Below are 27070 nucleotides of genomic sequence, written 5' to 3' on the forward strand. Positions count from 1 at the left end.
CTGACGCCTCGGACAACTTGGAGGGAGGAAAAAAAAGTATGGCACGTTTACTGCACAATGAACCAATCCGAGAAATCATGTTGTTTTTTTTAATTTGACAATTCAATCACAGTATTATCTTAGTTGACATCAACAGGCATTTTGTTCCCCTCTAGGAAGAAATAACACGTGGCAGTAGTTTCCAAAGTGAAGAGGAGAAAAAAAAGTGTTCAAAAATACCAACTAAAGACTCGTTTCACACATTGAAAGAGTGTAAAAATCATGCAAGAATCGTGCAATGGTGACATTTACCGAGCACACGCCATGCTACTCAAACGGTGGCCGTCGTCCGCAGATGAGCGATTATCCGAAGTGTGTAGGGTGCATCATTTTGGACCAGTTTATATTTGAACAGTGAAACTTGTCTGGACTGTTTCCTTAAAAAGAATAAAAAGTAATGGTGTGTAGCACTTTCTTGGGGGGAAAAAATAATTCAACTGGTATTAAAATAAATATATTTATTTTAGTGTATATATAAATAATTAATATTTTACTGATTTCTTTTTATTTTACTGTGAAAAGACAACTTTTTGCATTTTCCTACTTCAGCAGCTTGATATGAATAAATATATTTTATGTAAGTGTATACATTTGTTTACTCCTTGGAAGACAAATTATTAATTATTTCCGAAAAAGAAAGAAAAAAATCAGTTGCTATGAATTAATAAAATATTTGTTTCATGGTATACATTCTTTCACTCATCTTCCAAAAAAAATATAAAATGTCGATGTGGCACTTTGAGAAGAAAATATTTCATATTAATTAATCAATATTAATAAATAAAAAATAATTCACTGTACTGTGTTGTGTTAGTGTTATTGAATATGTGATTTTGACTGACAATCTTTCATTTATTGGAGTTTTTTTTTTTTTTACAGCTAGCAATTTTGTATGTTATATTTTGGAATGTTATAAAATGTGTTTATTTATACAAAAGTAAAGCACTGAGTTGCCTTACTGTACGCAATGTGAACTGAACCATCTGTCCCGTTAATTACAGTCCTATTCAATACTTATTTTGTGTTTTGTTTTTGTTGTGCGTGAACGAACTGAACAAAAATCACTGAAGAAAAATCAATTAAGGCATGTTACCTTCTTATCGGACTGTCTGCACCACAAAATCATTTGAGCGGATTTATCCGCTCAAATAAAACACGAGTATCTCGTTAAAACTCAGCCGTCCATTCCTGTAAAAGAAGTGCCATGCATGTATTATTTTTTTTTCCCAGAACAATCAATGACAAATGGCTGGAGTGAGCCATGAACAGGAAAAGGTAACACGTGCAAGGTGACCAATAAATGCCGAGAAAAAAATCACATCTGAAGTGCAGAAAAATAAATAAGAATAAATAATCACAATTTAATCCAGTGTTACCTTGGCTTTAAAGTTTTATCCGTTCAGTGAGCCAGCTTGTAACTAAATTTACTTTTTTTGGCAAATAAATGGTCCCCAATGAAATTAATGACTTTTTTTTTTTTTTTGGTTTGATGATGGGTTTTGAAAGAACAGCTGGCAGTGAATGAGTTAATTCTGCCATTATTTTGTCCCCCCCCACCTTATCTGAAGATTATTCCACTAGCGGAGATAGAGGGGGGTCCACAGGGGCAGTGCCTCCCCCTGAAATATGCTTCAACCCCCATATGCCAGCCAGTCAATTGACTTTTTGGTATTTTCCGATCTTTCTGGAAATTTCCAGATGTCTACCGTAGGGAATATTTTCTGAAGACCTCCACCAAGGAAAAAAAATCCTAGCTCCTCCAATGAATCTCAAATCCGGCAGACAGCACAAAGCATGAAAATATCGACCAAGCCATGGCTCCTCACTTGAAAAACTTCTAAGGTGTCAAGGTACCACAGTCAAAACACATGTGCAGAGGCCTCATGACAAAACACATTTGTCCGCCATAACCCAAAAGCAACAATTAAATAAATAATCAATATTTAAAAACAAAAAACAAACCAGACTCGTGGATCTAAACAGCGCTCGGAGACCCACCTGGCAGAACCTAAGTTTTGCTACGGCACGCTGGGCAATCAAGCAGGCAAGCACGCGAGCCCCACGCACCTCCTAACCGGTCCCCGGAGAGGCTGGGATAAATTTTGTGGCGAGAACTTGGAGAACCTGTGAGGGATCAGTCATTGCTCTCGGCCCGCCTTCTCCTCACCAGCGAGGAGAAGAAGCTTCGACTCTGCTGAGGACCCATCAGCATGGGGGCTTGGTTCTTGTGGATGATCTCGATCTGGAAAGAATGTTTCATCCCGTTTTACCCAGTGGAATAGTTTTGTCGTCTTACTTTTCGCAAACTCAGATCCAAATGAGATCACCTTTGTCTTTCTGAAGGGTGCGCGTGTTTTTTCTTCTTCTCGGAACCGTACATGATCGATAATTTGTTCCCACCTGTCTCCGCACACCACAAGTGTTTCCTCCCTCCCTCAAAGTGGCTGCACTTTGTCACAATGAAACATCTCGCCTTCTTTGAGCTTGTTTTGTCTTTAATTAGGACGGCCCTCTCACGCTGAAGCGCGGCAGCCATTTCCATACGCGGCGCCCGGCCGCAGCCCGACGAGGCGCGGCGTGACCGAACGAGGGCCCTTCAAGCGGCGCCGTGACAATTCGCTTAGCCGCTTCTTCTTCGTGTGTTGTTTAAACGCTGGGAGAAAAACATCACGGTCCAAATGGGATGTTACCCCCGCTAATTATTAACAACAAGTATGCAAATGGCGCCGCATGAATAAACATATTGACGAGTGTCTGTCAGAGCATTTGCATATCGGAGCCACGTCTGACATGTTTCTTTTTCGCTTTGATGAACAGTTGTTACGTGATTTTCGCGTGTGATTGCGCTAATGGATCTTAATTATTCTTTCACTTTCATAACATGGATAGCCGAAATAATCTGTCATCCGAATATGATTTACTCTAATGTATTTTTCAATGGTTTACGATTTGGTGGCAGCCATTTTGACAGGGATATTTTTTCTCGTCATTGCTCCGATTGGCCTTGGCGGAGGTCCGCGCCGACTACATAAGAGTGAAAACTTACGGTGCATGGAGTCTGCATCCAAGGTTCACCATCAATCTGCATGGGAAGGGATTTACTGGTTCTGCAGGAGATGATTCGAAGGTTTGATTCAAATGGAGTTACGGCGTCATTTCACGAAACGGAAAGTAGGGCAAACCTGATGGTGACGGAGGAGCACTGCGCCAGGCGTCTTCCGGCGCTCTTCAGACCCGTGTAGATCTGACCCATCTCCATGGCCCCCTCGAGGCCGACCACCTCCAACAGCTGATCGGACAAATCTGGAAACACAAACGTGCGGGAATTAAATTCAGATCTGAGTCCCGCACGTGTTTGGAGAACATGGTGAAGAAAGTCAGGTGGGGAAAGAACAAAAGAACTCGCCGACATCTGCATCTGAGACACGTAAACGGCGCGTTAAGAACAGCAGCGCGTCAATTAATTAGATTGCACCGGCAATGCCAAGCAATCTTGTGATCATATCATTATTAATTTGCACTGATGTGTATTGATTTTGGCCCGGTTGGAAGCTGGGTGTCACGCGGGGGCCCCATCTGCTTCAGCCTCCGACGCTTTCCTCCTCGAATTAAGGAGCCGCCGCCTTCCCGGTCGGGAGCGCGTTCACATTAATTGAAATTCAGTCTTTTTTTTTTTCGTTGGATGCGTGTGAGGGTGAGGACTGGCTGCTCCCAACCTGTCGCGTCGGCTTTCCCGTGTCACCGTGGTGACGGACAGGCGTCGCTCTCTATCTGGGGCTGTGAGTGAGCTGCTTTTCAGGGTCACACTGTGTGTACATACATGGATGACATCGCCCCCCACCCCCTCCCTCGTTTTCTCACCCGAGTGCAAACGCTTTAACACAGGTGACGTGCACTGTGTCACCGCGGGCAGGGGTCCGTTTTTTTTTTTTTAGCCCCGGGCAACAACGATTCAATGTGGGACCGATGAAGTCATAGTTTGCTGCCTAAATGGGTTGCCATGGAAATATGACAGTGACGGCTCAATTTTTCATTTGCTGCCTTTGTGGAACGAAATAAAACAGTTCGCTTTGGGACTGAGATTTTTTTTTAACTGTCCTTCGCTTAACGTCAGACAAAAAGAAGCTCTAAACTTCCTCGAGCCGTCAAGTCCGACTACAGCAAAACGTCGGGATTTCTGCGGCGACCTGTCGTCCAATGAGTGCGTCACAAGGGGGCTTGTCATGGGGCATCAGTCCCCAAACAACACACCCCACCCACAGTGGAGGGGGGGAAAAAAAAAACTCACTCCCATTGTAAATAATTCACTCCGCAGCCATTCCCTTCCACCTGAGGGGCTTGTCTCCTGGCGTCACCAGCAGGATGATTTAACAGCTCCAGAAAGGTCAGCTACACAACCATGCACACGCACACGCACACAAAAAACCTGCCACCGGTTTGATCCATGTGTCGTGCTCGACTACGCCCCCTCTGGCTAATTCACTAAATGGACCTTTTGGGGAGGGGGGGAGATGTGTTGGGTCTGTAACGTGTAGCTTTGTGCTGATTGGTCCAAGATGGTCGGACTTTTTTTTTCTGTTATTGTTTTGATTATTAATTTAATGAAAAACTAATTTTTGAACATGCTAACACACCAAACTTGATGTTCTTAATTAAATTTTTTGTTACGCAATCAAACAGCAGATTTAGAAACAAACTGAATTAATTTTGTTGAGCGGTTTGTTTTTGTAAAATCATCAACAGTCTTCCTCCACTTTTAGCAGGTAGCCACGTTGGGATTTTTTTTTTGGGCCAGTCCCGATGACGGCCGTCCTTTTGACGTAAATGGAGTCGGGGGAGTCCGCTCGTATTAACCGAGCGTGTCCTCCGCTGTCTTCGCAGGCCATTAATACGCAAGTGACAGTTCCAAATAGTGACACGGTTTTACCTGCGTGTCGCAAACAAAAGCCGCTAGCTGTGATTCACCTTGTCACCCGTGAAATATTCATGCGCTGGTTGAAAAGTTTCGGGGTCCCAAGTTTGGTGTTGAATGTTTCTCCCGTCTCTCACCTTGAACTGCAAACATGAGCTCCTTGGGGTCGGTCAAAGGCGTCCTCCTGTCCAGACCCTTCTTGGCCGCCTTACGGTGACCCCTTCTCTTTTTGCTTTCGCCCCACAGGTTGGAGCCGCCGTGCATGCTGGGTATGTTGAGGATGGCGATGCCCTCCAAGGAGACGGAGCTCAGGTCCAGGGTCACGCCGTCGCACTTTGAGCGAGAAATTGAATTATCTTCAAGATGGAGGTGAGGTGTTATTGCAACACGTCTTCCTCACAGTTCTGATACTTTTGAATTTGAACAAAGTCCATTTTTATCAAGCTCCCGTACTTTTCTCGTCCTAATTAATAAGGCACTTTTCAAAGCGGTGGGAAAAGATGAAGTGTATCTTCATTAACATTTGGTATCACACTCGGCGGGGTTGTGCAGGGCTAATTACCTTTGCGCACAATCCAAGTCTAATGGGAAGCACTCTTCAAATACACATTTTCACAGGAGTGAAATTAGCGCAATTCTGGGCTATTTATGGAAAACAAAATGGTCACCTGTTATCTTACAGTTCTCCCCTATGTAGGCAACTTTACAATATTTCAAAAAAAAATTTCTAGATTCTATACAATCAAATTCAAATTGCGCCTTTGGTGTAGTACCACATTGTGCCACAACCTGCCCCGGCAGCACTGAGGTCCACACGCGGCATAATTACGTACTCACCTCAACCTCCAGGAAGTCGTGTAACTTCTTGCACGTGGCCGAGAAGGTTTCTGAAGTGCCGAACTCAAAGTACCACAGCTTGTTCTTTGTTCTGGGAGAGAAAAGAAGGGCAAGACAACACTCTTGTGACAAGCCAAAGTATCTGTTGTGAAAAGGGATTTCCTAAACACTAGAAAGGAAATACACTGTTGCGTCCGTTTGTCACATATTGAGGTATGGAGTTAAGATGGCGTCGAGAGGCAGAACGTGGAATATCGGTGGCTAGCATTAGCATCAGTTAGGTGGTGAAAGAAGGTCATCTGTGTGCATCTCGGAATTAACTTAAGACTGGAGGGGGACTGGCACCCCCCGGCCTCCATTGCTAAGGCTGACGATCAATGACCCAACCATCTGTCTATACACTCATCATAAATTACATCACAGGGGTAGGAAAACATTTTATAATTTCAATCTATTCATTGACCAATTTGGTTTTAAAAAAACAGAGGTCCGAACATCGACCCTTGCGGAACTCCACTTTCCGACAATCCGAACCTCCGATCGATACGGAATAGTCTCGCTGATCTGAAGCAGGAATTCTAATTTCACAGAAGAGTTTTCATCTTTCCAAGAGATGGACGGCAAAGAGCGGAATGCTATTTATCTTCCACTGTGAAAGACAAAAAACAACAACGACGATGCTGACACACAGGTGTGACTACAGTAAAGAATGAAGGGGGATGTATTAGTATAAGCAGAGGAACAATCACTGAATTATTGATTCCCTCATTAGGACTTTTGTCAGGACCATTTAGCCACTTTATCGATGGGCTTTCATTTAGTCTACTTGCAAGGTAGAGCGACTGATTTATCGTGGTAAGAGGGGGCAGGCGGAAAAGTGAAACCGCAGGACCGTGCACGTTGGCACGTAAACAAATCAGGACAGTGTATTCAGAAGAGATGGTTGCTGATTTGGGGGTCAAATGAGCCACGTGGCTTAGCAGGTGCAAGTGAAAATGGAGATATGAAAAAGTGTATCAATGGAAAATACTAATCAAATAAATAAATTGAAAATCTTCATTGAATTGTTTATTCCTGTTTTGAGAGGCAAAGATAACACGAGGCACCCGTTCCCTCAAAGCTGCCGCATCTCCACGGGACGTCATGCAAACTTAATGATGCTTCCCGTGGGAGCGATGAGGAGGCAAAAGCAACGCGGCTCAAATATTGAAAGCTCAAAACCAAGATTGGACCTGCAGTGTATCAATGCAAAGTATATGCTGATAGCTGCTCAGGTTGGTCACCCGATGAAGTCAGCTGTTGAAGTCAAAGCTGCCAATGAAGCAAATAATAAATAAATTTAAAAAATCACAGATCAACGGAAAATCGTTGAGATCTAAAAATGGTCCTTCATAGCATCATTTCGGAATTTAATCCTAAATCCCAAAGCTTCGTCTATCCTATCGCTGCTGTGTCATCACAACGCTTTTATTTGAGCTCGCCCTGAGGCCAAAGTCCCGTTCCGTGCACTTTACACTGGACGCACTTAACACAACACGGCCTCCATTGATTTTCCCCAGCGCTGACACTTAATCTAACCCACAGTGATCTACGACCTTATTCGAGCGCTAATTTCTTCTTGATCAGAGGTGATAAATATCGCATTGACATAACCAACTCTTTGCGTGCCGCATCAATGCGCCGCCGTGGTGTTTCAGCGCTCTGCCGCCTGTAGCGCTCTCCCGCGTCCGCTTGCCACTTTGAGAAACGACCAGAGCCGCATTAGGGAACAACAAACATATATTTTTGTTTTAAAAGCAAGAATACCCCATGGACTAAGATTTATATGATGGTGCCTTTGAGCTGAGAGTTTACTTTTTTTTTTTACAATTGTTTCAGAACATTTTTCTACCAGTGAGTATTATTTTGTCTGTTTACATGTGTTGCTTCATTGTTTGTGTTAAAATATCAATTTCTTAAAGGTTTAAAAACGCTGTAGCACGTAACTTGAAAAACTAAGTTGGGTCACTCGTATCGGAAGCCACCACTGAATTAAAAAATAATAATAATAATAATGTTTTTTCTATATTACAGAGTGAAGTTAAGGATAACGGATGTGTCATGAACGCAACAAACCGACTGAACGGGCTTTGATCCGTGCTTGGTTGAGGACAACTTAAGTGGCTTCACAAGAAAGGTTAAACGAGTATGTGTGTGTCTGTGTGTGTGTGTGTGTGCTCCCACCGAGCTGTGGGACAGGGGCCACAGGTGAGATATCTCTAAATTACACACAAGCTCTCATTAATTATAGATGACACTTTGGTCGCATAAACGATTTCAACCTCAAATGAGGTCCGAATGTGTGTGTGTGTGTGTAATTTATAACACTGGTTGGTTCTCAACACACACACATTCACACACACATTGTAGTGTAGCCCAATCCAGCACATGGCGGCGCTTTGATGAACACGGCTCATTATGCTAAAGAGCGCCGCATGCCCGGGCTTCCCTGCGCCTTCCGGAAAGGTTAACTCGGGATGGTTACACAGCACAGCTGGGGCCTGGGGGGGCCCGTGGGGGACCCCGAGAGTGTGGGGCGTCCCGGGAGGGGCACACCGAGACCGTTAGATGTCTAAGGACCTTAAATAGAAGCCCAAATATCAAGGGGACATCAAGGCTCTGGTAAAGATCGACACTTAAGCAACACAACGGGAAGAAATCTGCTTTTTTTTTTTTTTTTAAATGTGGCAGACAGCAGGGTGAACAAGTGGTTAGTATGTTTGCTTCACAGTTTTGGGGGAGCTAGCAACTTGAATCTGGAAACTTTAGCGTAGTTTGATAGTAGCTAAATTTCGCGAGCTAGCAGTGTCATGTTATTTTGGCGCTAACTAATGTGATCTGAAAATCTTTTTTTTTTCTTGTATGGCCACAACATTCAAACAACAAACAAGAAGTTCGTGAATGTACATGTAATCAGAAAAGTTGGCAGGTTTTTAGGTCTGAATCTCTCCCGCCACCAGAGTTGTAACCATGTGACACCTTGAAAATTCTGTCAACACCTGCCATGTTGCTTTTAGTGGCCAGAAGGTGTTAACCCCCCAAAAAAAACATTAACAATATGAGCCACAGTCACATAACAACGGGTTGCCGGGAGAGAAAACTGAAAATTGGCTGCCAGAAAAGTGCTTATTAGACCAGATTGAAAAGAAAGCACTCAGTTCCAAAACCCAACACCAAATAGGATAAATGCATGGAGGATTTTGTGGACAGTTAGGAAAAGTTTGCCCCAACCACCAGGTTCCACAATCAGCACCCAAGGGGGGGTGGACATTTTGATTATAACAGGGGAAAAAAAAAAAATTGGTCTCAAGGACTCATGTTGGGAATTGAACAGGAAGTCAGCCATTTTGGTTTGGTTGTAATCTCACAGCAGATTTAAAGTTCCGAAAAAATCAGGCTGATTCACTGAGCCAGTAAACGAAACCACAGCACTTATCCCCGGAAAAACGCATATCGCAAAAAAACCTATCAACATTTTTTTTGATAAACCGGAAGAGCAGTAAAGTTAAACAGCGGCGCAGAAACACAGCGTTGATTAATTCATAACGACACAACGAAAAGGCCCAGCGGTCTAAACTTTACAAACCGTGTGGTCTCTTTATTTTCCCGCCATCCTTCCTTTTCCCCTCCGAGTCACAGATTAGCGCGTAATTACATTAAGGATCAGCAAAAAATGTCGGATGACGGTGGGAGGAAGGTTATATTTTGAAAAAGTCAGTCGAGGCGTACCGGCGTGGGTGGGAGGAGAAAGAGGAGGAGGAGGCCCGGTCTTGGTCACGGGCCGGCTGATTGTCTGCTTTTAATCCTCGACCTCATTATCACCTCCAGGTCCGGCAGTGGCAGTAAATGAATCTATCTGCCGAGTGTCAAATCTTCACACCTTCGCCCTGGTAATCACCCCAAGGTGCAAATACACAAGATGGATAGGACGCGAGGAGTCAAGGGAGACGGGGGAGGGGGAGTCGCGAGACCCCGACATTCCATCAAGAAAATCTCCTCCGTTCATAATTAAGGCAATTGTCCCAATGTTGCTTGGCAGTTAAAGGTGATTAAATATTCAGTTTCTGTATAAGGTCAAATCACAGACAAAATGTATACATGTGACACTGATGTGACACACATGCAAATTTTCTTCTTCTTTTTTAATTAATTTTATTAAAAATGACCGCACATGAAAATGCGTGTAAATGTGTTCATGTGTTTTTTAAATTATATTATTTTTTAATTATATAAATCTTAATTTATTTGAATTTATCCATCCATCAATTTTCTAATTTAATTTATTATTATTTTCTTTGTTGCTGTTTTTTTGCTTGATCGTAGGAAATATTAAAGCCCAAATTTTGTCAGCTGTTATTTTATTTTAACGGAATTTTCATTTCCTCCATGTAATCAACGCAGCGTGTACAGAACTCCGAAGCGGCGCATCCGTGTTGTTTCCACACCATTTTACGAATCCTCGGTGAAAAATGATTGAGGTATTTTAAGAAAATGATTCTGTCTGTTATTTGAATCCCGTTAATAATTCACACGGGCGAATGGCTTTAGGATCTCTCTATTACACACTATCCTTGCCACTTCAATAATGCATGCTGATAGTTTCACAGGGTAGCAGAGATTTTTGTTGGATTTGTTCACGGGGTTCGTGACCGTTGGAAGTATCGCAACTTATCAAAAAGGAGGGGGCGGGGAGAAAAGTCGAAATCTGCACGGATTCACATAGCAACAGGCACTATTGGAGTTTTTCTACAACTCATAAACTCATTTTGCCAAAAATGTATCTCCGAATACCGTCAACAAAAAACAACAGCTGGGCCATCTTAACATCTCTGAAGAACGAGCGCCAGGAGGACGTGGCGTGGCTAAATGGCGCACCAGGAGCAGGCTAACATATGCTAACGAGCACAAATGGGATTATTAGGAGGCGGCGTGTCATCGCTCTGACTGATCCGCCATGTCAAACTAGCCAAGCCAATTCAATTAGGGCCTGGATGACTCCCCGGCGCTAGTGGAGACGTATGGGCAAGACGTTAAATATTGATGGAAACATACTGGAGATGCCACATTTGTCCGTGCGCCAAAGGTGAACACGTCTCCTGCAGCTCATCACAAAGGCTAAATATGAGGAGCGTCCATTCGTCATCGGTGGAGACGCTACACGGCGGGTCACCGGGGAGAAAGGGAGGGAGGGGGGGAAACCACACGTGATGATCCACTGGGTTAATTACACTCAAAATTACACCCTCCCCTGCGACACCACATAGTGGAAACCTTTTTTTTTTTTTCCTATTATCACCTGTGGTGGAGACCATTCATGTCATTGGCCCAGAGTCTAAGCAACTTTTTTTTCATATTTATAATCTGATAATGAAAGGCAAAGACCTTTCTCATATTTGAGTAAACCTTGACGCTAGAATCGTTTTGAATGTTTAAGAACAGTGAAATTGCAAAAATGTTTGGGAGTGTTAATTTGGAAATTTGGGAAGAGTGTGACTAACCTGCTATTAAATTTCTCCGGGTGCTTCTCCCTCATCACGTGAAAACGATGTGCGATCGAGGCGTCCTGCAAAGAGGAATTGAAGTGTTTTGTTAGAACACTTTTATACAAACAAATAATACGAAGCAATTTTAGCGGTAAAACGAAAATGGAAGCGAATCGTCGGCTTACTGTAGCAAATGGTGTGATCGTGTCTTTCCTCATTACGATATTTAAGGCAACTCGGAGCTCATTAACAGAGCGCCACGTGGCGTGCGCTTACGCCGCCGTGTGAGGAGAGGTGGAGCGCTATTGACAGGGGAGGCCTGATGACGGAGGCTCCGCCGTCGAGCTAGCGGCTAATTAAGCAAAACGCGCGTCGCCGATAATCACAGCTCCGGGAGCTTGCAGACAAGCGTGGAAAGCGTCCTCCCTTTTTTTCCACTTATCATCCACCTCTGTCACTCTTGACCGTCCTCTCACCCGCTTTCACGGCCTCCCGGAGAGAAGCCGGAGACTCGAGGCGGGGAAAAAAGTGTGAGTTTTACCAAAAGAGGCTTTTTTTTAAACAGCGTCTTAACACCGTCTGCTCGGACCGCTTAAGAAAATAAACTTTGAGGAGGAAGTTTAGAGGAAATTTTACTTATTGGAGATTTAGATGAAAAAATAAATAAATGCAGTTGTTTTTCGGATAAGGTGTTTCATGTAAAATTATGATAAGATGGAGTAAAGCTGGTGCGGCGAAGTTTAGGATTATCAAGTGACATTTCCTTTAATTCACACTTCTAAGTGTCGTCCACAAAATGCTGGCAAGGCCTTTGAAGAAAAAGAGGCTGAACTCAGCAAAGTTGTCTGGCTCGATAACAATTTAGCAATACGGAAAGCGCAAACTTTTTTTTTTTTGGGGGGGGTGCTCCTCTCAACCCTCCCTTTCCTCCATCATGTCCTTCGCCTCCTCCCTTCCAACAATGTATTTTGATCCACCCCCTTTTTGAGTGGCACTATTGAAACACAAGGAGGACCCCCTGCTAGTGCACAAACTTAGCAGGAGCCAAAAGAGGAAGAGAGAAAAAAAAAAAAAAAAATCAATGCCTCATCTTTTTCTTCTTCTGGATGTCTCCTCAAAAAGACCAAAAGTGTTTTGGCTGATTCCCCACGGACGCAGCAGCAGACGGAGAAGGTGAGATGATGGATGTATCTGAAGGAACTTGATTCTCTTACAAAACAGGACAAGAGCAGCGAGCCGGGAGGGAGTTAGTTAGCTGGTTAGTTATCTCCCCTTTGGCTTGAGGCGTTGACAAGCAACACCAAAAAGCTTCACCTCGGCAAAAAAAAAAAATCTGACTCTTTACAGTCACCTGCTACGCTGCCCTCAAATAATGACCAATGTTAAACATTTGGCAGGCGAATTAAAGCGGGACATGTGTAATGTCCTCTCATAGCTCAAGGTTTAGTCCAATTAGGAGCGGACTTTCATGTGCCTTTTCATGTGGGAAGAGTAATGTCCGCCCGACAGGAACGTGGCGCGGTCATTAGGCCGACTGACTGCATTATGCTAGCGAAGAGCACGCCCTGATTAGTTCTGTCTCTCGGCTTTGATTGAAATCATTGGGAGAAAATTGGTTCTTTTAATCGGAATAGAAATGGCATAGTGTATATATATATATATATATATATATATATATATATATATATATATATATATATATATATAAAAAAATTGGCCAGATTTTTTTGTCCTTCAACTTCTCGCAACCTTTCCTCAGCGCGATGATGCTACGTGGTTAGCGGTGGCAATTGCTGATCTTTTGATTTGAGCCGTGTCATTATAGAAACAATCTACTTTTCATCAGCATAATCTCGGAGGTAATTATTAGCTTGACTTGTCACGTAATCTTTACGGTAGCACACCCAAAAAAAAAAGTGTCAGAAAATATGACACTCAAATCTATAGAGAGCTCAAAGTCTTTTTAATCCCTTACAAACAACTTCATTTGTTATCATCACGCATGCTGGCTGATGCTGCGCAATTTAAAAATTGACAAGAGGAGCCACAAAGCGTAAATAATTAGATTTATTTTTTAGCTTTCTACAGATAGATGTTTCTTGGTTTGAATCTGGGACTTATCCATCTAATATTGTGTACATGGTTCAAATTTGTTAGCCACTAGGGGGCTAATGTGACCCGAAATGACCACGTGTCTTTTCCGTCTCGGCTTCTTAAGACTTTTTTGTTTGGCTACTCATTACGTGCGTCAGCGCTACACTGCCACCTGGCAAATGTCAATGACTAGATTTCCTCGCTGACATTCATCGGTAATGGCCGACATCAGTGTCATTATGTGGAAACGGTATTTGTTTTGGAAAGAAACCATGTTAAGAGTGCTAAAAAAAAAAAACATGTGTCTTGGAGGCCTTAGCGTCAAAGTGCGTGACTCACCACTCCGATGGAGAAGTAGTTGTTGACGATGCTGTACGGCACCGGATCGCCTCGCTCGTCCTTGTCGGTTGCCGTGACGTCAATCTTCCAGCGGTCCAGCATGACCTCGCTGCTGTTTTCGATGTCACGTAGGATCTTGAGCAGGCTCTCGCCTTCGTAGCCTTCCGAAGTGAAAGGTCACAGAGTTGAAGCTTTAGGTTAAACTTTTCGATTTCTTTTTTTCAGTACCTCCTCCCCAGCGCAGACATCGGGCCAGGTCATTTCCTGTGCCAAGCGGAAGTACACAGACGGGCGGGTTCCGGTCCAAGTTGGCCTTATCTGAAAAAAAAAAAGAAATAAAGTCACGACTCTGGCAACCGATCACAGCGAAATGGAAAAATCAATTTTGAGTACTGCTCTGGTGCTACTTAACGTAAACAGCCCGGCGGTCTATTTCTAGAGGCACGTTTTGTCCAACAGCCGTTCCCTCTTATTGCCTCACTCTTGTTTTGATTGATAAAAAAAATTGAGGCAATTTTTTTTTTCCTTCGCCGGCCGTACAAGTCAAGACGTCGTCGCGGCCAAATAAAGACGAGCGGCTTGATTCTTTCGTCTTCTTTCTATGTTCTTTCAAATGATGACTAATATGTTGTTCCATCATCCCATTTTACCACCCCTGACCACACACGCTTGCGTGTAATGAAAGTGTTTACATACACACCATCAAGTGTTTTTCTGTTTCTAGTCAACATTGATGCGAGCACGGAAGAGTGATAAAAAAAGACATCACGCCCTCTCCCAAAAAAAAAAAGAAATTGAGTGTTTAAGCTTGAGTATGTTGTCAAGAGGGGCGTAAATAGCACCTATTTAATCACTGGAAGCAGAGATTGGGTTCTGTACCTATAAAGTCCAGAATCCAGCCCACCGTGCCGTCTCCTCCGCACGCCAGCACCCGGAAATCGGGGACCTCTCGGAAGAAATTCAACCTGCGAGGGACGAGGAGAACTTTTATAGTCAAATAATTTCTTGAATGACCTCCACCAAAACCAGGGAACGGCTACCATTTATTATTTAATTATTATTTGCACTGCTGCTGAATTGCACATTTAAAACTTTTTTTTTTTTTACTGGTTTTCACACCACATGGCAAATTTGTATACATGTAATACCATTTCCTGCCACAGCATGCTGGGCAGCACTGAGCTTGACTGTGAAAGAAGCTGTGCAATTAACAGGAAGAAGAAGAGGTGATAAAATAATCTCAAAAGTTTCTCAGTATAAAAACGATCCCAAAACAAAACTGAGTGTGAAAGAGGCAACGTTTAAATGAATGCTGTAGTTTTTAGAAATACATTTTAAGCAAAGTCAATTAATTGCCTAAGTACTGACATTTGTAGGCATTTTAAAACGGAATCAGTCATTTAGCCGTATATCAAAACCTTTGACGAGTCCTCACCACGCCACTGCGCCCCTTCTAATAATAATAATAAAATTGCCGATCATTCATCTGCTGCCTGGTGCGGGCCTAATCGGATCACGACGTCCAATGTTCAGTTGGACGTCTTCCGTTCCTTCACAATAACAAAGACGTAACTGAATGAAGGCCCGCATGGCGGCTAAATGACTCGCTCAATTACACCCCGTCCGGGACGGTCAAACCGCATTAAAGAGGCAAACAGACGGCCGCGTACATGAAAGGCAACTTTGGGCCCATTTAAAGAGCAAGAAGCAAACACTTCATTTGCGCTTATTGCGTTAGCCGGGGAGCTAATTGACAGCAGCAGGGTGTGCGCGCGGCCAGCAGTGTCCACTCCGCTAATGCGCCGGAGAAAATATTAACCAGGATGTAGCAGCTCGAGGTCACCGGCAAAATTCACATTTCGGAATGGAAGACGCAGGCGACGAAGCGGGATCCCTTTTGCACGTGCCGTGCGCCGTAACGTTTTTATTCCCGATAAAGTCGCTGAGGCCCGGCTAATCAAAGCCAAACAACGCGGCGGCACGACAGCGCCGCCGACGCCAGATGCCGAAGGCCAAGACGGGGGAACCCGATGCATGGAAATCAAACATTCAAGGCCTTAATCACAGACGGTCGGCGTCTGGGAACGTCATACTGGCCGCTCGTCTAGCTGCTCATCTGAATGCGGGATCACATGTCGTCTCAAAGACACGCATGCGATGATGCTTATTATGCATGAGCAAATAAAAAATATCACTGCATTTGTAAACAAAAAATGATAAGCGGATGAGATTTAATGGAGGTAAAATGTGTCTGTTTGGATTTGAGAAGAAGACATCCAAATATTCCATCTATTAGATTCTGGAATTTGTTGAGATGCTTCCAATAGTGAAAATCTTCTCAAAACGTTTGGCTGGTGGTACTTACCCGGGCATGGGTCCATTCTTAGCTAGGTTGTACACCTGCCTCGGGTTTAAGAGGTACTGGAACTTCCTATAGATTCTGTCACATGACCAAAAATAAAATCACTGTCACACAGCAGCCATGACTTTCCGTATTCCGTCCCGATAAGGCCCAAAGGCAATTCGCGAGTGTGACGCGGCGAGACGGACTGGCCGGCGGCGGGGCGGGACATACCCTGAGACCCCTTTGAGGAGAAGCCATTAGAAAGACTAATTCATTTTAATTCCAATTTCATTATGTCAACTGACTGAAGTCATATTTTGATCTCATAATTTAAACAAATGGGGGGCCGGCGTAATAAGGAGCGAGTGATGATGTTTCAGTAATAACCCAATTAGCCCCGAGTTACAGAGAAGGCCCGGGTGGTGAGGAAGGGGTCGCGAGCAATGGAGGAGGTGAAAGCCATCCAGAAGATGACACGCTTTGCTTTTGATAAGTCCAATTTTTTTTAATATACAAGACTATTTTTTGAGAACAAATAAATTCAGATTGACCTAAGAAATGTTTGATATGTCAAAAACCGAAGCACCGAGGTCTTCCGAGGCTATAAAGGAGGTGGACTCTGTTTTGTGGAAACAAAGTGTGTACTCAAAGTGTGTACTCACCTCTCTCCCTGTTTGCCGCCGCTCTTTGGATTGACAAACACCAGCAGCGGATGAGTGCCCTCTATTGTCGTGATCTGAACAGGAGATGTCAAAACAAAGCGTGGGTGTTTGGAGACTGCAGGATGCTTGGCGGGAATTGCCTTTCATGATGCATCCTCTCAAACTGTTTGAGCAGGCACGTCGCACGGCTACATTGCACCAGTTGAAAACTGCTCACGCCTCGCAAAACCTCGGTCGCCTTAATTCAATCTCGTACTAAAAAAAAAAAATAGACATCCAGAAATTGCCATCACCTAAAATATGAACACCAAACTTCATTCATAGAAATTTCAGAAATGTTCTTTTGATTTCGGTATTTTGAAACACAAGATAAGTTTCGGTTGACCATTCGCTATTTTTACATTGCTACATTACACTGCGCTCTCAATACTCGTTAGTCAGCACGTGTTAATTGGCAGCCGCTTGGTCGGCCGTGACGCGGGGGAATCACTTCCCAGTCCCAGAAAGCGCCGCGGGCCCAAGCTCGCAAAGCGCCAACCCAAACAAGCTCTAATCCGCCGGCCCTTGTTTGAACGGGGGCTTTTGTCGCCGTCAGACCTCGCTCCCCACCCCGAACCCCCGCCCCTGCTTTCGGTGACACAGATGAAGTGCTTAACTCTCCCTTGTCTGCTAACCCAGCAGGCCGAGGGGGGAATTAACGAGCTCCCCGTCCAGCCCCGGAGTGATCCATTACTTCCTGTAATTATAAATAATAATCTTGATTATTACGCTGGTTAGCCGGCGAGGGGCAGAGACGGATGTGGCGCGGGATGCCATTCATCACCGCCGTTGCTAGACGAGCAGTCGCCACGGACGCCGTAATGGCTGACGGATATCGTAAGAGAGGATCGTGGACAGGACGAGGCGGGATAAGGGAGTCGCTCACGTGCGCCGCAAAATTGTGTACATCCACTTGCGGATGATGTTCATCACCTGCAGGCCTTGACCGTCCACCGTCACAGAATTGGCTCTCTGGACCTTTCCGCGGCTCGACAGGCTGCACCGTGAGTCCTTCCGAAGAGTCGACTGCCTTTCCTGAAAAAGAAATTTTTTGGAGGGCGTAAAATGTCAAACCGGGAAAAAAGAAAAGAGGTCTCACCAGGACGACGGGACAGATGGAGTTTGGCGGGAGGATGTGATCTCTTAGAGGACCACAGTCACACTCGGGTTTCACGTGGGAGGCACACTTGTTATGGAGCTGCGAGACATCATATCGTTATTATTTTTATCGGTGGGGGGGGGGGGGTCCATGTAAACAAAACTCATTACAGTATCGGTAATTAATGACTCAACACAGACGTTGCTGGTCTTAGTTTTTGCAACTGTACTCGAGTCCTCACCGTGATTTGACACCACACGCAATGCAGCCCAGTTAGGCCCTGGTAACACTTAATGGTTTTGTGGCACTTGTCACACTTGTTGGGGCAGTTCCCTTCCACCCAGAAGTGATGCATGACCTGTAGAGGGAGTGACACCTTAAAATACTGGTGGCAAAAGTACACACACCCTGGAATCAAGAAAAAAAAAAAAGCGTGGAAACAATTAACGGAAAAGCAAACAAGTCTGTGGATCAGTCGGTTGTTGCGGCTAATTAGCAATTCCAAGCAGGCAATAAGAGAGCATCGAGGCTTTCGGAGAACGCGAGCGCGCCGACGAGTGCGCCGCACTCCAATTGGACGCACCTCGGTGTTTTTCTTGGATTTCACGTAGGTTTTGATGCAGGAGGGCGGCGCGCGGGCTACGCAGCGCTCGTGGACCGTGTACTTGCAGACTGGAGAGATCACAAGACAACAGCATTAAGAGTGTGCACGGAATTCGGAAGTGACTGTCTGCAATATAATTAAGTGACAGAGTTCAGTATGTTAGATTATGGTAAATAATAGAATACTAGGAATAATAAAAATAAGACTGGCCTGTGAAAAGAAATTTTTGGGACACCCTGTATATTAAATATATTCATATTAGCGCTCTAAAAAAATCATTCTATTTCTTCTGTCTGTGGCGGTGGTGCTGCAGGTGTGTATGCAAAAAAACTTTTTTACATAACCTGTGCTCATTATGAATATATGGAAAGGAGGTGGCTGGAACTATACAGTGCACGCCAACACCACGAAGTGGAATAAGAAAAGGTCATTCAAAAAACGTGGATTGAAAATGCGGCTTTGGCATTGAATTCTTTTAAATTGCAGCAAGACAATGATCATCTATTAATAATGGCAATGCGGCAGGTTGTGTGTGTGTGTGTGTGTGTGTGTTGCAATCCACTCACATGAACAGCAGAGTCCCTGCTTGCCGAGGCCGATGAGCATGTTGAGGCAAAGGTTGCAGTAGGCCGGCTTGTTGAAGTGCTTCAGACGCCACACGTGTTGACCGTCATCTTTCACATTCTGCACACACACCATTAGCACAATTCAAGTAGCAGATGATAAGCATTCAGCCTATTTTGGTTTTACCGCTATCATAAATGCAATAAAGTTCACGCTTGCAGGAAATTCACAAAGGAGATAAACATTGTCACTTCTTTTTATTATTATTATTACACCTTCTGTTCCATTGGACCAGGAAGGGATTCTAAAATGTCTTCTGCTTTGTACGTGCTCTTCATTGGACAGTTTAAGATCATGTCAACAAACTACAAATTGACAGTGAAATATATTTTTAGTATTTTCATGCGAGGGTTTACTTTCTGAGTCATTTTAGTCCCTTATAGATGTGCAATTAAATAGATCTAAATATATTTTTTGGGGAAAGAAAACCAGACATAAAGTGCAATTTTGTGACAATCTCACCGTATGTAGATTTGTTTTCTGGGACATTTTTGTTCATAGAGCATTCTTGGCATCAACTCGATAAAAGAAGAATAAGTTAGACTAAAGAGAAAAAAAAAAAAAAAAAAAAGTCCATGGTATCTTGGGGAATGGCTCTATCTAGTGGATACTATTGGAACTGCACACTCGGACTTGAAGCCAAGGGGCAGCCATCTTGCGTTGCCCCCCTTTTACTGATTTTTTTAATGCTAGGATCTGCGTAGAACAAAATGAAGCCCTGCCTCGTTTTGATTTCCATTTGCAAATTTTAATTTCTTATGAACAGTCTAAATAAATTAAGAAAAAAATTGTCTACTCACAGTCTCCAGACCCAACAGGACCAGAAGTGGGATGGTGGTCATCCCTCCTCGGATCCACTCTTCCAGAGACACGGTGCCATCGTGGTCGTAGTCGATCTCCTGCATCATTTCCTGGAGGATCTTTTCATACAATTGGTACGAAGACAAAACAAGGTTAGAAAAGTCTTCACGTCACCTAGTCTGATCAAAATGAAGACATATTTTTAATATTTAATGTATATATGAATATTTATGAATATAGTGAGAAACTAACATTACTTAAAAAAAATCAATAAAGTTACATTTGAGCTCAGAAACACATTTCAAGTTTGACCTCTTACAGGTTTGAGCTCGGTCACGTCCCATTCCAGGTACTCGGCCACGTGCATCATCTGCGAGATGATGTGCTCCAGCTCCTGCGTGAACGCACACACACATTTATATTTATACGCTATATTTAAAGACAGTCTTTTGTGATAATGGGCTGATGGGGGCCTCGTAATAACAGGTTGGAAATGTCAGTGGAGGCGGCGTGAAGAACTCAGTGGCTTAATTACAGTGTTTGTTGTTTTCTTTCGAGGGAGAAGCAGAGCAGCTGACATTATTACAAAGGTCAACACGGGGTCACGTCGTAATTTGGTGAGTGTCATTAAATGGGAGATACGCACTTTCTAGAAAAGCATCAATATTTATGGAGCAAAAATTAATTGACATCTGTGTGTTTTTTGTGCGTGTTTTTGCCGTTTTGCTTGTCCTATCAGAGATAATAAAAGGATCCAGAGCTATTAATGGGACACTAATGATAGGATATGCAAAGTTGTCTCACCAAGCCTCTAATTTCAGCCCATCAAGGGTGTTGTCGCACAAAATTGCCACCCTCGCTCTTCACATTTTTTCATTCACAAATGCGTACCACTGATATTTAAAATCGTCCATCAATGGCTCGGATGTGAGAAACTGAAAGATTGTTTTATTTTTCATAACGTTTTGGGAGAAAGATAACAATGTGCTATGTAAAGAGAATGAAGTACGTTAAAAAAAAAGATGAACTAGAATGAAGACAAATACTTACCGAGCTGTCCAGAGAGCCGTTTCCGTCTGTATCATAGAGACGAAACATAACTGTGGAGAAGAGGGAAAAAAAATAAATGTTATCAACATCATCTGCTTTCACAAGATAGTCACAATTATCATAGCGGCTAACTTGCGTAAGCCGAGACTGCTGACATCATGAGATGCTCCGGAACAAACGGATAACGGCTTCTTTCTTTCACGGAAAGTGATGTCGAATGTTTAAACTAAAGAATGGCAAAGAAAATAGAAAGAGATTCACGAGTAAATTTCTAATGTCAATTTGAATAATCATAATAAACTACCTTAGATAAAAGAAAAGTTTGTAGATTCATATTTTGTACTTAAATTGTATTTTTTCCAAGTTATTGTATGAGTTTATAATTCGAATGTAATTGGGAAAAAGAAATACTTGCATCCAGTGATTAAAGGCAACATAAGTACCTGCAGTTCTTAGACTCACCAGCAGAGAGCGCTATCTGATAATACACCGTTGTGACTTCCAGTGAGAATCGTTTTTTTTTTTTGGTTTTTTTTTATTTATTTACCTGATCAGTAAATTGAAAAGATAAATGTCTCATTTGGCAAATTTAATAATAAAACAACAAACAAATTCAAAACCGCTGTGTTTTCATCTATTCATAACCCAAGCTCGAAGACCACCATGACGTCATACTTTCCTTTCGGGTGGCAAAAGTACAATATTCCATGGCCCACGTCTAAACAAACCGTTATTCCATGTCAGAAACGGTTGCACATTTGGTGACTGACTATTTTTAGCTTTCTTCTCTATTGCCATAGTATCAAGCGTCAGCGGAAAAGACGATTTGAGCTATAAAAAATGGAATGCTCGCCACTCACACTCCAGTTTGTCCTCTGGCCGTCCTCCTTCCAGCAGCGACAGGTAGCACACGATGTCTTTGAGCTGCACCGTGCTCTGCGGCCCGGGTAGGGCGCTCGTCCTCAGTGGGGTCGAGTTGCTTTTGATCAGCTTGAGTCCTGCAGCGAGGAAGGAGGGGGGAGCAAAAAGTCAAACCTGCAACTGGGAAGTCTGCCTGACATCAATGGAGCACAACTGTGCATTTAGAACTTTTAACTTTTCGTAGTGAAGTATTTCGAAAAGCTATAAAGAACCTAAGTGATGTTAGTGTAAACTCCTACCAGCGACTTTGGGCTTGTCGGAGGATGAGGACGGGCTGGCATGGTCCTTGTTGCTAAAGGACAAAAAAAGATGCTGGCAGAACTCGTGCGGCAGCTCGCTCTCCAAGAAGGTCTGCATGAACACCTTGAAGCCCTCAAAGTCAATCTCCTGAAACATACAGTAAAATAAATGACCTCTTTGAAATGTGATCAATTCCCATTTCTGCAGCCTGCGGGGTTTTTATGTCAAGAAAGGGGTTGCTGGAAAAGAAGGTAGTTAAACACACCTGGCTGAGGATTTCTTGTTTCTGTCAAGAGAGAACAGAAAGATTGAGTCTTATTTTTTTATTTATAATTAAATCAAACTATGAAACAATAAGCTATAATAATGTGTGTTGGATTGATCAGCGATGACTTGCACAAACCTCCTCTGGATTGTATTTGGCCAGCACACCATCGCCGTGGAACTCCTGCAGAACATCTTTCAGCTTCTTGGTCGAGTCTGACGACAGATCAAAGATCAGTGTGTGTGTGTGTGTGTGTGTGTGTGTGTGTGTGTGTGTGTGTGTGTGTGTTGAATCGAACATCTCATGTAAGCTGTTCATTGCAACACGCCAGAGCGCTTGTCATCATTCCTGAATGCCATGGCAACACAATCCTTAATGGCGGAGCGTGTGTGTGTGTGCCTGTGTGTGTGTGTCCCATTCTGCAGATGTTCTTAAAGCGGTTGTGTTGCAGCAAAAAAGCACTTTAGCCACATTAAGGCATTGTTGGGCGGCCATTTTTGTGCATAATCAAATGTGCACGCTTGAGAAGAAGAAAATATTCGACAACCTTCTGGAGCTGCAAATCTCTGTTCGGATTCTCTCAAAGTAAATCTGCTTTTTGAATCCTCACTGTACATTTTTTCGCCCCGAAATCCATATCCGATATAACTGTCGTCCGATTAGAAATGAATTAATTCACCGGCTTTTAATTAAAGTGCCTTAAGAGGTTTTGACAGCACGAGTAAAGTTTGTTCGGATTGACACGTGGGTAGGCGTCCATTGCCCTGCCAGTCTCATATTTTCCACACCACGTCAACATTTTGGAGGGAAATGTAAACCGCTGGCACGGCGCGGCGAAAGCGGCATGATGGATGGATGACTGGGAGCGCTCGCATTAAACGTTTCCATCTGGGTGCCAAAATCATTAGCCACGTCATTACGGGAGGAAATTGAAAAAGAGTCACGTGACAGGAGCGCCGTCAATTGTATTGGAATCTTCAATTAGAGTAATTTGTGAATATGCGAAAATTAATTATGAGAAGGATGCTTACATTGAGTGTATTCTTGCAAGAGGGCGAATTCTGCCGGGGTCAACGTGACCCAAATGTCCTGGCCGCTCGTCATGGTGCTCAGGCCTCACCCAGCAGCATTTTGGTCAGGCTTAATCCAAACGAGATGGGCTGTTTGGAGACAAAAATTAAAAGGAGTAGAAGAATATTGAGAAAATTTTTCTAGGGTTGAGCCAAAAACGCTCGGTCATTTAGGCGTGTTCTCTCGTCACAGTACAAGCCCTTGAAAAATTCCGAAAATGCCATTTGTGTTTTGATTTAATTAAACCTGAATTGAATTAAAGCCTCAACGAGTAGAGTGCAAAATCCTCGCCTGACGCAACAAGTGCAAGAAGACTGTTTTATTATTGTTTTTTTTTTTTTCTGCATTCTAGTCTGCGTCCAATGGCATCATCAGACAGAGCTGTTGCTATGATGACGGCACGAGTAGCCCACCGGATTCCAAATGAGACCACTGCCCCGCATGAATCGCCTGCTCGTAAATGTTGTGAGGCCGAACGATGCGCAATCCGTCATGCAACGTCGTTACGTCTCGGCTTGTGCGGTGAACCTGCGAGCGGCATCGATGAAATATTAAGTGTCGCACGCATTCGCCCATTCCCGATATCTCGTCATTCCGAGGCATGGTTGGGAAGCAGCATCCTCACGTGTCTGCTCACGCTAGAGTGTGCTGCATCCATCGGGAGGATGGAGAGTGCCTACACACACACACACACACACTGCGACAGGCATGCATCGATAAAACCACGAGATGAGGTCAACATGCCGTCGCTCACCTGCTACAGAGTCCAGGGAGCGGATGAGCCCCGGGTCCAGAAGATCCGCTGGTCTCTCCAGTAAGTGGGCGAGGGAGAGGAGGAGTGAAGGCGCTCGTCATTTAGAGAGTGTGCAGAAGAGGAGGCGGCAGCGGCGATCCGCTGGGGGGATCCGTTGGCTGCTGAGCCAAGAGTCTTTGTAATTAGATGTTGTGCGGAGAAGGAGAGGAGGTGCTGATCCAGTTTTTTTAATTAGAAGAGGCGATCCAGGTGATCTTTTTGATGTGACATGAGAGGTGACCAAGTAGGGGATCCGATGGAGAACACGGGAAGTGATCTTTGAATGATCCAATGGAGGATCCAGTCGGTGTAGGATGAGTGCTTGGACTATCGATGTTGTGAGATGTTCCAGAGAGATCCAGTGGGCGTTCCAAAATTCTACTTTTTTTGTTTTTAATCAGATGTCAACAATGTACAGATTAAGTGGAAGATCCAGCAGATGTTAGATCTCCAGCGTGTTATAAGAGACAGAGATGGATGATCCAGCAGGATCAAGTGTCTGCTGAAGCAAGAGTGTGGATTTCTGAATTAAATGTCGCATGTGAGCGAGGAGGGGAGGGGAGGGGAGGGGGGGGGGGTCTAGCAAATGAGCCAGCATGTGCTGAAGCAAGGTTGAGTCTTTCTGAATTAGAAGAAGGGGCGTCAATCCGCTGGTGCATCTATTGAGTGCTCCATTAGATGCAAGAAAGTGGATTTTTGAATAAGATGTCGAAAGAGAGAGGCTGCGCTATTGCCGCAGCCCACTCTTCATGTCAGGGGGGGGGTTGCTGTTTGTTTTCCTCCAAGCGAGAAACAGAGGGAGCGCACGCTAGAGAGAGAGAGAGAGCAGAATCATCACTCTTCCCGCCCCTCTATCTGCATTTTTTTCCTGTCAGCGCGAACGTAGCATCAGTTAGCATCCAAGACGACAGCCGCCAAGTGCGCCAATCTGTGGGGAAAAACGTTGAGTGAATGGAACTGATTTATTTAATAATATATTGAAATAATGAGACTCATCGGAATAATGTAAAATCACAATATAAAAACACTATATGCTGTAATATTAGTCATTTTTTGTTATAATATATGACTATAAGTATAGTCATATTACAAGTCTATTTTGTTGCGCCACCGTTTGTGGCCACAACAGACTAAACAGAACATATGACTGAAAATTTTCTGACTCCGCCCCTGGGTTGAGGAGACCACTTCGGTACGCAGTTAAATGGGAACGGATCATTAAGCGCGCCAGCATCTCAGACTGGAAAGCGAGCGGTCGCCATGGCAACTTTTAAGTGCACATCAAGCCTCTGCAGTCGATTCACATGGCTGCTTCGAGGTTTTCTCACCAAGCAGATGAGCTTGGGAGGCTAAAAAGTGTTGTGAAGCCAGAAGAGCATTTGGATCTTCATTCAACCTCTGGATACATAATTCTATGACTTCACTACTACTCCACTTGTGAGTCTAAAAATAGATACGGGAGCCTGCCTGAGCCTCGTTATGTAAGATCCGAAAAGTCTACAGGGATGACCCGACGTGAAGTTTTCCCTTCCCGAGAGGGGTTGGCTTCCTCATAAGAATTAAAAAATAAATTTAAAAAAATCAACATACATCACCTTCAGCATCTTTTTCTTTGTCATTTTCTTTTGTGTCCAGATCTAATGAGCACCGACGGACGTTATTGATCGCCGTGACATTTTGTCTGGGGTTAAGCGGCAGTCCTCGGGCGCTCCACCCCCCCCCCCCCCGACCCAGCGCCATCAATGCGTCTCCTCTGGTCTCATTTTATTACTTGCGATGATTAAAGACAAAAATCACGTTAGAATCGAACGATGAAAGGATGAGTCGAGCGCCGTCGAAGGTTTGAGGGTAGGGCGCTTCAGGTCCATTGTTTTGGAGATATTTATTTTAAAAAAAATAAATAAATAAGAAATCACTTCTTACCTTTACATACCGGACTTTTAGACTTGCATCCCATCCCAGCCTTGTCTTGAACTATAAATAAATACCTTAATTCATAAATAGGGTGATGTCATGTTTCAAGTGAAGTCTTGTATGACTTTATTCGTCAGCCATATTACGACAATATATTGTTAGATTATTTGCTAGTATGCATACAGTACAGTTTAGAGTATAGCAGAAGGAAAGAGGAACATCTTCCGTGCAGCATTTTAGTCACCTCCGGATCCACAATCTAGATCAAAGTCAAAGGTCATCTTCGAATCCGAAAGACAACTCCAACTCCCACAATGCATTCCTTCTTTCTACCTTTCCATCTGTTTATGGCACAAAGAAATAAAATAGACCAAGTAATGTTTTTCTTTTTTAAATTCACAGTGCTAAGTGTTATTGGGTGCAGTTTAAGAGAATAAAAAGCAAATGGAGTCAGCAGGTGGCAGTTCTCAGTGCGACTTCCACTTGATGGAGGGCAGCTGCGAGAAACTCTGCAGGGCCCAGTACAGCACACTGAGGGACACCAAGGCCTGAATGAGACAAAAACACGTTACAAGTAGTGGATTACTGGCTTGTTACGGTATTAAGCAGTCCAGCAGACAGAGGGAGACAAAGACCTGTATATTTGATATTTGTACATGACAGACTGGGAGTGTTATTATGACATAGTTGTATTAGTAAAATGATATTAGCGGTTTTACAGAATGATATTTTCAAGTGTTTGTTTTACCTTACAATTATTTTAACAAATGAAAAAAAAACTCATACTTACCCTGGTTTGAAAACTTCTAACCTTGTCGTCAAGTTCGTTGTTGAAATCCTAACGCAGGTTTGAAATTCAAATTTGAGGCCGTAACCCAAACGTCATACCCTAATTTGAAG

General features: G+C 43.6%; 2 protein-coding genes across 13 annotated transcripts in view; both read right to left on the reverse strand.

Annotated features, from left to right (window-relative positions):
* On the reverse strand, window positions 1-26516 carry dgkb (diacylglycerol kinase, beta). Of its 11 annotated transcripts, none has more exons than XR_007483730.2 (29): window positions 26415-26514; window positions 26180-26230; window positions 24218-25184; window positions 23424-23552; window positions 22531-22607; window positions 22393-22413; window positions 22127-22274; window positions 21827-21964; window positions 20967-21016; window positions 20236-20310; window positions 19916-20035; window positions 19058-19175; window positions 18471-18559; window positions 18129-18245; window positions 17888-17986; window positions 17722-17823; window positions 16750-16823; window positions 16109-16183; window positions 14623-14708; window positions 13972-14061; window positions 13744-13904; window positions 11326-11390; window positions 5789-5879; window positions 5089-5284; window positions 3222-3342; window positions 3086-3146; window positions 2207-2281; window positions 1133-1227; window positions 1-16 (listed from the first exon to the last, which is right to left on the reverse strand). XR_007483730.2 is itself a non-coding variant. In XM_049729654.2 (28 exons), exons 4-28 carry the CDS (start codon window positions 23494-23496, stop codon window positions 1207-1209), a joined length of 2343 nt encoding a protein of 780 aa, XP_049585611.1. In that variant the 5' UTR covers window positions 23497-23552; window positions 24218-25184; window positions 26180-26230; window positions 26415-26514; the 3' UTR covers window positions 76-1206. The 11 variants fall into 11 exon arrangements, 5 of the variants coding, with proteins under 5 accessions (XP_049585611.1, XP_049585609.1, XP_049585606.1 ...); XR_007483729.2 differs by lacking the exon at window positions 1-16 and adding an exon at window positions 76-416; XR_007483727.2 differs by lacking the exon at window positions 1-16 and adding an exon at window positions 76-416 and having other exon boundaries at window positions 2038-2281.
* agmo (alkylglycerol monooxygenase) overlaps window positions 26273-27070 on the reverse strand; it is a 21105-nt gene continuing 20307 nt past the window's right edge. For both annotated transcript variants that reach the window (XM_049729666.1, XM_049729665.2), the window contains exon 14: window positions 26273-26718. In XM_049729666.1, the coding sequence (XP_049585623.1) occupies window positions 26638-26718 (81 nt within the window). In that variant the 3' untranslated portion in view covers window positions 26273-26637. The remainder of the gene's footprint in view (window positions 26719-27070) is intronic.

This window comes from Syngnathus scovelli, chromosome 9 (assembly GCF_024217435.2).
Source record: "Syngnathus scovelli strain Florida chromosome 9, RoL_Ssco_1.2, whole genome shotgun sequence".
NCBI classification, from domain to species: domain Eukaryota; kingdom Metazoa; phylum Chordata; class Actinopteri; order Syngnathiformes; family Syngnathidae; genus Syngnathus; species Syngnathus scovelli.

What these genes read in the sequence shown, in the direction of transcription:
- dgkb (XM_049729652.2), bottom strand. Translation starts at nt 23,496, where the DNA reads ATGACGAGCGGCCAGGACATTTGGGTCACGTTGACCCCGGCAGAATTC. An exon ending in AACAAGAAATCCTCAGCCAG is followed by an intron (nt 22,275 to 22,392) that starts GTGTGTTTAACT and finishes TGTATGTTTCAG; the next exon opens with GAGATTGACTTTGAGGGCTT. An exon ending in ACGGCTCTCTGGACAGCTCG is followed by an intron (nt 20,311 to 20,966) that starts GTAAGTATTTGT and finishes GCGTTCACGCAG; the next exon opens with GAGCTGGAGCACATCATCTC.